The 14,006-nt window shown below is 41.4% G+C and overlaps 1 protein-coding gene across 2 annotated transcripts in view; it reads left to right on the forward strand.

Annotated features, from left to right (window-relative positions):
• The window catches only part of TNFAIP3 (TNF alpha induced protein 3), a 28,120-nt gene extending 17,984 nt beyond the window's left edge, over positions 1-10,136 (forward strand). Inside the window, exons 9-11 of one of the 2 annotated variants that reach the window (XR_007375168.1) lie at positions 340-559; positions 8,279-8,448; positions 9,175-10,136. Coding sequence is in view for 1 of the 2 variants with exons in the window: in XM_048936244.1 (XP_048792201.1) it covers positions 340-621 (282 nt within the window). In the remaining variant the exon portion in view is untranslated. Of the gene's footprint in view, positions 1-339; positions 5,644-8,278; positions 8,449-9,174 lie in introns of those variants that run through there. The other variant, XM_048936244.1, reaches the window with a different exon arrangement.
• Positions 10,137-14,006: the final 3,870 nt, after the last annotated feature.

The following is a 14,006-nucleotide window of genomic DNA, read 5'->3' on the forward strand; positions in this document are numbered from 1 at the left end:
GAATTGAGAATTACCAAAGATACAAAACTGTTTTTCTAGGAGGTGACAAAACTTATGCTATTCTTTGGTAGGGCCTGAATTGTCTCTTGGTATTTTACTCCTCAGAAGAAGTATGTGTCGTCTTAGGATCTGGAAAGCCCAATAGCTTCAGTTTGAATTTTCTACTTTGCAAAGCAGTCTCCCAAAGCCCTTGCAATTTTTGCAGCGGTGTTTGTTGTTTGTGATTGCTAACAACCCCCCAGTGGTCCCGTATACAATACATTAGCACAGGTGAAAGTAAATGAAATGCCACTTGTGCTACCAGCATGACAACTGACAGCGTTTTTAATGTGTTTCAAGAGAACAGGACAGCGCAGAGATCTACAGCGAGCAGCACTGACTAGCCAGAAGAGACAGTGTGCTGTGGCTTCGTGTCGAAACAACCTGGCCTGCAGAAGCAGTGAGCTGTGCCAGCAGTGCCAGCGCGTTGGCCAGCTTGTGCAGCTGGGGGGTCCCAGGGAGCCAGCCACAGATGAGCCTCCGAAGCAACGCTGTCGAGCCCCTGCTTGCGACCACTATGGTAATAACAAGTGCAATGGTTATTGCAATGAATGCTACCAGTTCAAACAGATCTACGGCTAGCAGAGAGGAAGAGTTGGTAAAGAAGAAGAAAGCGATACCAGCTCCTTCCTAAACTGAAATGGTGCTATGTCCAAAACACTTATCAGTCCTGGGAGCAGGGGCTAGGGGGGAAATGTAACCTGTCTGCCCATGTTCCTGTTTATTCCCAAGAATGGGAATAAGTATGTACTTCCTCTAAACACTGCATACAAGAACTGCTAAGGAGGGCCAGTTGCTTTCTGCACAAAGCTGTCTTTCATGAATAAGCTCCTGTCATGCTGTATTTAATTCTTGGACTTTTCAGTTGGAAGTTTGAAGCATTTCATTCCAAAGAGCTTCCTGATTCTGCCTCTTTCTCAGTACCTCCCCAGCACCCATACAAGGAGGACTCACAGCTCATCTCGTCGGTGTGGGAAATCTGTATTGATGTATGCTGGTCAGAGGCAAGTCTTTGCTGAGAGAGATCCCCCAGGACAGACTGGTGTAACTTGCAGTCAAAACAGAGTGAGGTTGTCTGAAGAAACTTGCTTTGGTTTGCTCACTTCTTGCTTCTGTTTTTGTGGAACTCAGCAAGTCTGGAGCTTGTGCGGGCGTTTGGTATGGTATCAGTGAGTGGTTCTGGGATTGCAGAGCCCTTGGCAAACTGCAATCTTAAACAAGACAAGTAGTGGTCAGCATTTAGATCCTTTCCCAAAATCGAAGACAGCTGGACAGATAAAGTGATGACAGAAGTAACTTTTACACATTTGTGATGGAAAGTCAGAATCCTGCAGTTCCCCTCACATGTGGAAGGAATTGTCTCCAGTAGAAGAAAAAACAGACACAAAAGCTGTTCATCTTAGGCATCTTCAAATTTTGAAGCCAAAGCAACTTTCTTCTCTGTCACTGTCAGAAATACACATGCTGCTGTTCACACCCCCACTCCCTATTTCTCTCTCACTTTTTTCTGTTATCCTTAATGTGATTCTGACATTGTGCCTAACAGCTTGGAGCTTGGCAATGGGGTGCCTTAGGATCGAGACTTTACTTCTGGAGTTCACGCATTTACTTCTCAATCTGCAGTACTTCAGCAAATTTACCTTTACTGTTGTGCCTGATACCCTCTTATCTCCTTTCATACCTTTTAAGTTTTCAGTATCTATTTTGCTGCTGCTGTTTTGGGGGTGATACCTTTTCTAATTTCCTTATCAAGCTTAGAATCTTTTTTTCTAGATATTAAAAAAAAAAAAAGAAGCAAAAAATTAAAATAACTCAACTTGTTTCTGTTAAATTTTATATATTTTTAATGTTAATGTGAACATATGTTTATTAAAATATTTATATTATTTCAAACAATGCAACTTGAAATTTGCACATCTAGGATTTTTTTACGTATATTTACTCTTGTGTTGAAATTTGCAAACTTAAATGTATGATTGAAAAACATTCTCAGATATAAAGAAATAAATTATTGAAGGATTGAATTTGGTATTTTATATTGATGGAAGGGAGCACAGTTGAGCACGTCACCTACTGCAAAAGGATTTCTATCTAGGATGACCAATGAGCATGTCACTGATGTCCTCTGTTTCAGGTTGTGTAGCCAAGTATTTTCAGAAGGCAGTAGCTTGTGAATCTCTGCAGTCTCTCAGTACCTCATTGTCCTCTTAGGAAGAGCTCTTGGTACTTTGTGAGACACCATGCAGTCAGTGTACATCAGGACTTAGCTTGTGTGTGTACTCAGTTTTCTGTTTCTAGAGCTCAGTGCAGCCGAGTAAGGATGGGGCAGGACCAGGCTGCAGGGGAAGCTAAGCCAGGCAGACTTAACTTTTCTTTCTTCATTCATCCTCCAGTTACCCCAAGGATTCCCAGCTGGCTTGAGTGCCACTCTGGGAGGTGGTGATGGTCATGAGAGCTCCCCATATGTGCAGGAGCAAAGGCTCAGGCTGGCCCTGCTATCTCCTCTCTCTGGGAGAAGCAGGGAAGGCCTTCAGTTTTTTGGTCTTGGCATCTGACTTGCTCAGAAGCTCCTGATAAGCAAGTTGCTAATTGTTTAGATGAAAAATACCTGAAAGGGTTATTTTCTTGTCATTGCAAGTTCATCCAAACCCAGCCAGGCTTCCAGGGGCTTTCTGAGCTGTAACACTCCCTCAGCAGAGCCTGAGGATGCTTGCAATATTGGTGCTCCAATATTTCAGGCCTCTGCCTAAACAGGCAGTACTGCATCCCACCCTGAATTCTAGATGCTGCCCACAGTCTGAAGGGAAAAGTAGAAGAGGCTGCAAGCCTCTCTGTGTGCTCTGACAGAGGAATCTCTCCTAAGAGGTGATCCTGCCCACCCTGTCTCCTAGTGGGCTGCTCGCTGCCCTCATCGGCCTTTCATTCTTCATTCAGGAGCATGCTTTAGCACATGCTTCAGTACCTTCCTACTTGAAACCACAAAGGTGCTATATTCTCAGGTACGTTTGTGATAGCTCAGCTAGTGTTTGTAATTCTCACAGCTCACTCACATTCCTGAGTTCCTGCCAATCTTCCTCATACATAGTTCAGCTCACCTCCCTTTGGATGGTGTGCCACGTCCTTTCAAAGCAGACAGCCTGAAGTCTGTCTGCTCCCTCAAGGCAGAGCCTCTCAGGCCGACCAACCCAATCCCTACAGTGTGTTCCTATTCTTCAGATTCTGACAGGGGAGCTGGGAAGGGGGAAGTTGTTTAGCTCTGCTTGCCACTGACTGCAGCCTCTGCACAGAAGGGTTTCACCTGAAATGCCTGAATCCCCTTGATTTTCTGCTGCTTTCCAGGCCTGTTTGTCATAACTTTGAAGTCACGTGTGGCTCATCTCGTTCTGAAGCTCATATGTAAATGAGTGCCCAGCCTGTCTCTTGTGACTGACTCGTGTGGGAACTTTAAAGATATTAGTGCCTTTTTTTTTTTAATACTTTGGTATTTCCCTAATGCCCTGAGGGGATTTTGACCCTCTCGTGCTTTCTGTTGTCTGCACAGCTCCTCAAGTATTTTTTTCCTTCCTGTTCTGTAGGAGGGAACTTTCATTTGGATTCTCCCTTTTTGAGACCACTTAGAGAAAGAAGCCCCTTTGCTGAGACACCAGTGTTTCCTAGATTCTTTTTTGGGTGGAAATTCCTTATGACATGGTACAGGAATGGAATGTTTTTGCAGGCTGTGCTTACGTGTTCATTAATAAAATGAATCCCTAAATAAAGGAATACTTGTAGATAGACTCAGTAATTCTTCCTGACTGAGAAGATAGATGATCTAAATGTTATCTGTTAGGCAAAACATGGGCCTTTGGAGCAGGAGTAATGCACAGTGACACAGCCAGTGGCCTGTGATCTGAAGAGTGACAGGCCAGCTGAAGCCATGTTCTGGCCACAGATCTACATTAACATGTTCCAAACTTCCCATGGGGAATGGCCCTGGGCTAGGCACCAGGGCAGTTCACAAGGACACAAACCAGTGAGCTGAAGTGGTCTTAGGACTCAGCACCCATAGCTTGGGTCAGCACCCCTAAGATACCTCAATGCTGTGGTTGTAAATTAGAAGTGCATGCTTAAAGCAAATTCTTGGGAATTGTTGTCATTTCTTCTGGGAGAAAGAAACTGCAGCTGCTCAACAGAATTGATATCCATCTCTTTTTTTCCTATAGCAGTAGTTCCCAAGGTTTTTGGATTATGGATCAGCGTGTCACTGGTACATTTTCAGTGTCTAAAATAAAGCATTGGTAACAATTTCTTTGGCTCACACATTGCTCAGTGTTGCAAATGCAGCTACACAGCTCTTCAGCTAAGTCTCAGTAACGTCATCTGGAGCTGTAGTTTGGCAACTTTTTGCGCCAAAAACCAGTTTTAACATCCATATCTGGGATGGCCCATACACTGACAGTGGTAGGAATAGGAGAAAAGGCAGTTCAGCAATTTGGATACACACATTAAAAAGATCCCAGTGAGACTCAAGCTCTCTGGATACATTTAGGAATCTTTCTCACCCAGGATTGGGTGAGAAAGCTCTAACCTTCTCTTCCATACAGGTGCAACAGGGACTTTCAAGTGGCTATGTGAAGGAGGTCTACTTTTCTGAAAGAAGTAAAAATGCTTGCTTGTTTAATCCTTGTAAAATAAGTGGCTTAGCATAGTGATATGATGCAAGTTTTGCATGGGGGGAAGAGCAGTTATGTAATTTTATCCAGCATACTTGAATAGGACACAATAGTATAATATGCAAAACACTGAAAAAGAAAACCACAATGCTGAGCAGTTAAGATTTCAGCTTAAAATAAATATGAAATAAGAAAGAACACTTTTCAGTTGCCTGTATTTAATGAGCAGTGCAGCAAACTTGTTCCTGGTGGGAGCAGGTTCAATGTGCTCACATGAGCTTGGTCAGTAATCTCTGTGCTGCTGCTGTCTCCCATATTGGTGATAAACACTGGTAATACCAACACTCGCCTTGTTCAGAAGAGTTGGAAGCACAGGAAGAAAGAGAGAATGCTCAGAAGAGACTTAACTGAGCTGCCACTTTGTTAATTCCCCTTGCCTTGGTCAGCTGTGGTTATTTTGGAGAAGCCCACCATAGTCTTCCCAAGGAGTAGTGGAGCTGAGCTGGTCAGTCCCCTGCAGTCCCCTTATGCCCTCTGCCACTTCCTCTGCCAGTGAGCTGCTGCTATAGGCAACCTGATGAGCACAGTGCAGCAGCATCTCGAGTTACCAAGACAGTCATTAAAAAAATAAAAAAATCCTTCATGTACATATATTAGAACGTCTTTAATGTTGGTCAAACAGAAACCTGAAATAAGAGCAGGTAATTTTGCTTGGGAGTTTTATGATGACATCTTTTTGTACTGATGCTAATTTTCAAAAAACTCCCTGTGTCTAATAATGAAAGACAGCCTACGGCGTGCTATGCAGACTGCCCCCTCCTCCGGCCTCACTAAACTGAGCACTGTGTACGTAATCTCTCCCCCTCCCACTACCCTTGATCTCTGACAGCAATGATTCTTTCTGTTATTTATTCGTGTTTTTCCTCCCCACACTTTCTTTTTTTTTTTTTTTTTTTTTGTCAGTGCCTGGTACAAATACGTGATGTTGGGCAGGAAGTAAGATTTCCCCTGGTGAATTACCATGGGGGAAACTTAGGTTTTATCCTCTGCTTATGGCTTTGTTTCAAGGGATTCATATGATCTAATACAACTGCATATGGTGAGTTCATCCAATTCCCACCCCATTCTTTTTTTCAGAGCCGCTGCTCAGTGGCACGTCACAAGAAGGGGTCAAAATTCCCTTCTCATTTACAGTGTAAAGCCCAGCTGGTGAGCTGGGGCTCTGCTCCGAGCATGGCAGCCCTGTGCAGTGTTCCTCACTTTGAAACAAGCACCTCTGCCACTGGCTGCTCAGGTACTGTGGGACAAGGCCTGGCTGTAGCATGAAGCACTGTACAGCCTGAGAACACGTGGCCAGAATTCCCACTTGCTAAAATGAATGACTGAAGCAATCATTTCATTTCCTCTTGTCTGATATTCGTGACACAAGAGGGTGCGCCAAAGTGATGGCTGGTAATCATTTTGCTGTGAGATCTGTTAACATTTATACTGTATATGTCAACCCTTGATAATTTGATGGACTTCAGCAACTTTACTCTAGATTTTCTGTAGGATAATTAGGATGGGAATTTGGCCAAGTATCTTACACAAACAGTCTCTTACTTCCGTTTATGTGTTCTGGAGTGAAAAAAGAGGCATTCAGTTGCTGCTGTTGGAACCCACATGCCGCAAAGACATCCCTAAATAAGCAGACCTGGCTGTTAAGTCCTCTTGTAAATAATGACACACCTTGCACTAGCTGCTCGTTACAATGTAATGGTAATTAGGCATCTCATCTTTTTCTGTGGTCCTTAGTGCACAGTCACTTAAAAAGCAAGAAAAGTAGCCTGACCGAGGTTCCAGTAGGATAGCTTGTAGCTTACTTACCCTCTAATTTATAGCCTGTAATGAAGATAAAACATTTTTACTTGAGGGAACAGATCACATCATTTTTCAATTACATATTATTGATACACAGCCAGCAAAAAAGATGATGTTGCACGCTGTTTCACAATCACGTGCATGTCTAGACCAGCCTACATCTACTGCCTAAAAGAAAAAAAAAATCATCATTTCCAGAGACTTTTTTTTTCTTTTTTTTTTTTAAAAAAGGGGAAGTTTGGGGGTGATAATAAAGCCATGAATGCTGTCCCTCAGCAGAGCAGATCTCTTTGAAGGCTGGTGCTGGGGCAGGTGCTTGGATCCTCCAGTTCTTGCCATTGCTCCTGTGCATGAGTCATATCAATCGTGTGCACCACTAAAGTTCACAATGCATTACTCAGAGCAGGCACGTAGCTTGGGCTCTGCCAAACTCGAGGCTACATGAATGTCAAGTTTAACATGTTCATCACCAGAATTTTCTTTCTCTCGCTCTTTCTTTTGGGTGCTCAGCAGGGAAGACTTACTAAAGCAGAGTTTCATATTGTTGGGATTTCATTATATAACTCACTGACTTTCAGTTTGCTTTGCTGTTACTTCAGACATGTGAGCTTTGCTTTTCTCTCCTGCACTGGGCCTAGGTCAGACATTCACTCTGGGCTACATGAGTTCAGTCCTCCTCAAGGCTTTTGTTTTCCTTGTGTCCTCACGTTGTAAGGTCACTACAGTGTTAAGTTACCTCACGTGTACTTTGATCCAGGCTGGTTTTCCTCTACCAGAATAGCAACCCACCAGCAGCTGTGACCAAGGACAAGCTGATCTGTGTTGTACAGAGCTTCATGATACTTTCCACCACAGCTACACATGCACTTACAGAAGCACCTACACATGCTGTAGGTTTCCAGCTTCAGCTCCCCAGAGTGCATGTGGTGGTCTCTCTTTGTCTCCTGGTGAATTCTGTCTTGCTGTCTCTCACTGCCACACCAGTCAGGGTGCTCCTGGGGTCAGTTTTTGGGGAGGATGTGTTCCTCCAATCTGTCACTTTGGAGAAGGTGAGAGAGTGTGAAGTGCAGCTTGCTGGAAACATCCAGCCCCAAACACTCCTACTTGGGTTTGCCTTCTTCATCTTGTAGATGGCTTCTCCTGTAAAAATGCAGAAGTTTGGCTGAGCTCTGCTTTGGGTTGACCTTCCATATTTCAGTTTATACCTCTTTGAGCTGACAATGCTTCCTATTTGGAAATAACTTTGAATTAAACTCATCAAATTCAGCTGCAAATAGAGGTAGGCTTTATCTCTCTCTTTTTTTTTTTTCTTCCCCACAATGAAGTTTCAGCTTCTACTAATAACATCTATCGTACAGCTGCCAAAACGATGTTTGCTCTTCAACTCTTTTTATTAGTATGCATTTTTTGTTATGTTTCAGGGTGTAACTAAACATTATCACTGCTAGGGAAAGCATATCTAAACCATATTGATTATGACTTATTTTTGCTCAGTTAAAAAGGAACGAGATACTTGAAAGTACATGCTAATTTGTAAAAATTGAACAAACCTGTTTAAATACTGCAATAGGGGAAATATCATCAATATATAGTATGAATCCAGCAAAGCCTGTAATAAGTGGAAAATAATTGCAGGACATCAGAGAGGACAGCAAAAACAGGAGATGATAACTTCACAGGCATGTGGAACCAGTAAGTGTTTAATCTATAAACTTTCTTGTTTTCAGCTGAGTGAAGCAGAGACAAGTAGACACAAGAAAAAGTACAAACAAGTTCTTTATTCTGCAACTCCGTTTGAGCACTCTAAAGATAGCATCAAGGACTGCATGGAAATCCCCTGGATACACTTTGTAATTTTTTCCGGTGAATCTCGGGATAGCAAATATGAAAGGCAAGGGTAAGTGGATGACCACGGCTGGTGTAGGCTGCACTTTGGTGTTCTGCTTTTGCAGTGCAGACACCCAGGGTGGAATTAATCTCAGCTGTCTTTCCTTCACTTGACTATAAGGGGCACACAGATGACTAGCTCAGATGTAGATGTTTACTCTGCAAAGGTGACACTGGAGTAGATGAATCCCACACACCATTTCTAAGTTGATGTTTCTTCTTGAAAGCTATAAAATTAGGGCAATATGCAGATTATCTTTTACTTTGTAACTCACTAACTGATCAGATTTTGATGCTGAACAAGCCATGAAAATACTTATAACTTATAGCAACTAGTGCCTCCCAAAATCAATGAAATTCCTTGTGTCTCTGAGGCACTTAACCATCCATGAATATATATTTGTTTTGCAAGAAATTAAAGGAGTAACACATAACTCCTCTCAATAGTTATGACATTTAACTGATTAATGATTACAATATGCGCTGACATCACAGAATCAAGGATCATACAATAACAGAATGGCCAGCGTTGAAAGGGACCTCAAGGCTCATGAATCTCCAACCCCACCCAATCCTGGGGTGAAATGTCTGGTACTTAAATAATTATACTTACTGTTTCTATCTGTATTGATGATGTGCTTGCTTCCCTCCAACAGTGTAATTTTGGGACCAATTGAGGCTCAACTTTAGAAAATTTTTCATTTTTCTGAAGTTAAGTTGTTGTGTTTTCTTCCAGGTATTCTTTGGACTTACAAGAACCAGGATGAAACTTGCCCAGATGGAGCATGTGGAGCAAGATACACGTCCCTGCATTAAACAGTTACCTACCATTTCCACAGTTTCTTTGAGTGTTGAAGAAATGTATTTGAATTCCCAAAAAATTCCCAGCTCAGGCCCTGTATGTTTCCAGTGTAGAAAATCAGTGTAAGTGCAGTAATATGAAGGCAGGACTGTTTGGACCAAGTGTTAACTGCAAGACACTTGGTACTGTTACCAAGGACAATGTCTGCTCCACTTGCATTAATAATACATTCAAAGAAACAGGCTTTTCCTTTGCTGTAGATGGAATTGCATCATAGAACCACCTGTCTCTATCATCAGTTCTCCTCCTAACAGAGCAAAATGGTGTCAAACTACAGGCTGGAGCACTGGGCATAGTTCTGCACTTTACTTCTGGTTGGTTCAGCTTCTCTGAATCATAGAGATGTATGCAAGAGTTTGTATCCAGCTTATGCAATGATAAGGGTTATGAATGGGGGGATATAATTGACCATTTATTTACTCTGAGGTTTTCAAAGTTATCAAGGGAGATGAAAATAAACCACTGTGGTGTGAACAAGGAAGCAAAGTGAGAAGTTCATCTCCTCTCTAGTTGGCTGTTACCTATTACTGTGGTGATTTATTGCCATAATCAAAGAAGAAACACCCTCCTTGCAGTGGAAAAATGTTCCTAATAAAGATAAAATTGTAATCTCAGTGAGAATTGGGAAGTACCAGTAAAAGCTTAGAATTACTACCATGGAAAAAAGATCTCAGCAATGAGAAATACAGGGGAAAAACCACTTCTCCTAGCTTGTTTATACATCCACAAACTGCATAATTCTTTTTTACCTCTGCAACAAACAAACTCATGCTAAGATATTTGCCCGTTGTGCCCTCCTACCCTCTTTGTTGTTTTCAGGTTATAATATATATATATATATATATATATTAAAATGTGTTTGTTCCAGACTAGACTGCTAATCCATCTACTTTATACTGTTTTACAGACTCTTCTGTCTCCTTAATTTTTACCATCTAAATGGTTAAAAAATTACCAAATTTTTACCATTCTATTAGTCTTTCCCACAGAAGAAAAAGTTGAATTAGATCAAATCTGGCACAGATCTCTGCAGAAAATAAGTAGAGAAAGCCATGTGCTGAAGATTACTTACTGCCAACCTACTTATAAGTTTTCCATTTCAAAGTGCACACTGTTTTTTGCAGCGAGAGTTTCTGTATTTTTCTGACACAACATTGTGTATTATTGAAGCAAGTACCTCACAGAAGTCTGCATTATTCCTTTTACAAATCATATAGAAACTGATGTCAGAAAAGCATGGTTTTTATTAATTAACGTGGAATCACAGGAGCAATTGTCCTTTAAGTAACTTTTGCAAGATTTGTGGGTGTAAGTTGGATTCAGGAAAAGTGATGTTATTTACTTATATCATGTAAGAACAGCACTTCCCATTACACTTATAGGTAAAACAAATTAAAAAACAACAACAACAACAACAACAACAACAAAAAAAAAAACCAAAACCAGGAAGTTTACAGAACACTTTTTACCTTTGCATTATTTAGAATTGTTCACCTCCCGAGGAGATGCTTACTACTTCTGAGTTGAATTTGATGATAAAAATTCTTTATTGCCTTTAGTTTTGCTAACCTTTGATTTTCCCTCAACGTGATTGCAGGTTGGACAAGCGAAGAAGTCCAAAATATTGCTAAGTTCCTCCTATAAATGTCCACGTGCTTTTTTTGTAAAATGAAATTATATTGAAAAGATCTAATCATTTTACACAGGTCAAAATTGACCTACAGTGGTATAACACAGTGTAAAAGTTCACCAATAACATTAACCTTTATTAGTCCCTGTATACCCATCTAAACCCCATGAAACATAAACAAAGTGAAGCCCTTAGAAAAGTTTCATACCAGGCAAATTTTTTACCTATCCTCTGTCCCAAACGTGCAAACTACCACATCTTCTGCCATCCTGCACTAGACTTCGGGGAGTTTCAATCCCTGTATGTGGGTGAGAAGTGGTCACACTATAAGAAACAACTCAGATGTCAAATGAACTAATGGATGACACATAGTGTGTACTAGCTTACAGTTCAACCTTCAGGTTTTGGCAATATGTGGTAATGCAGAAAGTTCTCTCCTCCCACATGTCTGCACAATTCATCCAGCTCCACTGCCATATTCCTGCTGCTGAGTTGTTCCCACACAACAGAGAAAAGGTTCCTTTTCTTTCAGCCTGGAAAATGTGATGGCTTTTATTTGTAGTTCCACTCAATTGTTGTGTTGTACCAAGGCTAAACAAACTACAAACATGATTAAAAGCAATTTATATATTATTCTTTTCCTGTGTTAAATAGGAGAAAATGATGTGTTATGGATTTCCTCCACCAGGACACTGAAAACTTTCAGCAGGAAAGCATTAATTTAAGAAATAGTAATTCATGTATTTGCACTGAGGTTTACCTAGGAGCATAAGCAAAAGAGCGAGGCCTTTCTGCCTCCACTCCCATGTGGATAAAGCACAGGATAGTGCATCCCTAAAGTAGAAACAAAAACTCCTATTTTTACACACATTCTCTCTATTAACTTTTTGTGTAGTGGATATTTCTTTGGTCCTGCTCAGTGCTGGGGTTGCGTCAGATCTGTGGTTGGAAACAACCCAAGGGAAGCCTTTTTTCAAGAGCAATGGCCATTTATCTGGTTTCCACGTCCCTCTCATCTCCAATGACTCTGTGTTGGGGCTCTCAGGACTGAGGACACCTCAGGGCCATTTGTCACCAGAATATTTTTATCTAGTAGGTCTGAACAAGTAACTTTTGTCTCTTCATTCTTCTATTGGTCTCACGTGGCAAGGTTTTGTTAGCAGGGGGGCTGCAGGGGTGGTCTCTGTGAAGAGAGCTCAGCAGATGCCCATAGCAGACAAGAGCCTGTTCAAGCTGGCTCCAAAGAGGCCCACTGCTGGTTTGGGCATTTGCAAAAAAAGAGGTTTGTATTTGTGACTACATGAGATTAACGTGTCGTCTCTTTAAACAAAATTAATTGCCAAGAAGAACCACACAAGCTGACAAAAACAGTGATCAAAATGAAGAGAGAAAGCAGAGGGGTTTTGCTGACTTTTTATTAAAGGGGCACAGCTTCTGACCATTTATAAAGTTACCAAAACAACATATGATTTTTTCAATATCATTGTATGTGATGTCAAAATCTTAACATAGAATTGTTGCCTGGCACAATACAATGTTACTGAAAGCATAGGTAAAAACAACGGGCAGCATATACTTACATTCTACCTTGCTTTCCTCTACAAATAACAGGTTGCTTAAACAAAGCAAGTAGTGAGAGGAAAATGAGATCTTGCTTGCAGCTATGTTTATTTTGTCACCAGAATTAAGTTTATCAGGTTAAGTTAATCACTGAAACTAAAAGGCATCATCTCATTGAAAATGGTGAGAAACAGGAAAAGTCATACCACACCCAGAAACCATGCTGGCATTGTCACAGAATAACCTGACTTTCCTCAACAAGTGACAGGTGATTTTTTCCAATCTACAGATGGTTATTTTTGTCCTCCCACTTCTGGCTTGATCAAAACCCACACATCTAAATAAAAGATCTTAATAATAAATCCACATTTAAATACTCACCCAGGCTGGATGAGTCTGGTCGCTGTGCCAACAGGCAATACAGGGGCTCTTTCTCTGTTTGTCTTCCTTCACTCTTCCAGGGATGCTGTGGTGTACCACTGAGCCACCTAGCAGCACCTCCACTTCTTCTTGGACCATGCCCATACTCTGCTATCCAGGGGAATGTGACCACAAAAACAGATTTGATGTCATTTGTTCAATACCCATGTGAAAGAAATCAAGGATGATTTTGACAAATGTCTCCTAGTTGTCCTGTAATTATACAGACTCCTCCTCCCCAGTGACATGAGGGAAACAAACCACTTGTGCTGACTTATCTGCACAGATTTAATGTGGCTTATCATTGCAAGACTGACTTAAACAGATCATACAGATGTTTTGCTAAACAAAGTGGTTTATTCAGACTTAGATAACTTTTTTTTTATACTTCTTTTCTTTTGTTTGTCCTAGGTACAGCATTTCCACAGACACGTTTCAAGAATAAATTCTACCAACTTGTAGATTGTATCTCTCCTCTCTAAACCATCACTACTGTAAAATCTAAGTTGGAAGCATGGTGTGATTCATGCAACCTCTTCCTTTCCCACGTGAAAATATTTCTTGCTCCTCCGACACTTTAGGAGTCTCTCACACGTTCATATACGTGAGGATCAAATGTTTATACATAAATCTCAATTGTTCTTTATTTCAGTTCAGCTTGAGTTGACTCAGATGTAGCTTACATTTCCAACCACATCTCTCCAAGCGATGTGAAAATATTCTCATATTTCTCCAAAGTGTCACAGGGTACTTCCATCCATTTCTTAAGCAAAAACATCAGACAGGAAGCAAGCCTGTGGCTGGAGTCAGCATACCATGCACATCCGTCTGATATCCCCAGAAGGCACCTTCTGTTCCCACCACTCTACCATCTTCCACGGGGTGACAGATCTCCACAGTTTCCCTGTACGCATGGTCTCCCATCTGTTTTGGTGTCCTGATATCTTCATCTCTGTGCTTTCCAGTGTCAGAGGCTCATTGCTGCCTGTCCATGCCGGGAAGGTGCTGTGAGTACTGTGGACCTCGAGTCATTAGTTTGTGGTTGCACAGCCGCCGTCTCACAGTGAGAGTGCTGTGACACTGCCAGCTGTGAAAA

The sequence above is a fragment of the Lagopus muta genome, chromosome 2 (assembly GCF_023343835.1).
Source record: "Lagopus muta isolate bLagMut1 chromosome 2, bLagMut1 primary, whole genome shotgun sequence".
Taxonomy (NCBI): Eukaryota; Metazoa; Chordata; class Aves; order Galliformes; family Phasianidae; genus Lagopus; species Lagopus muta.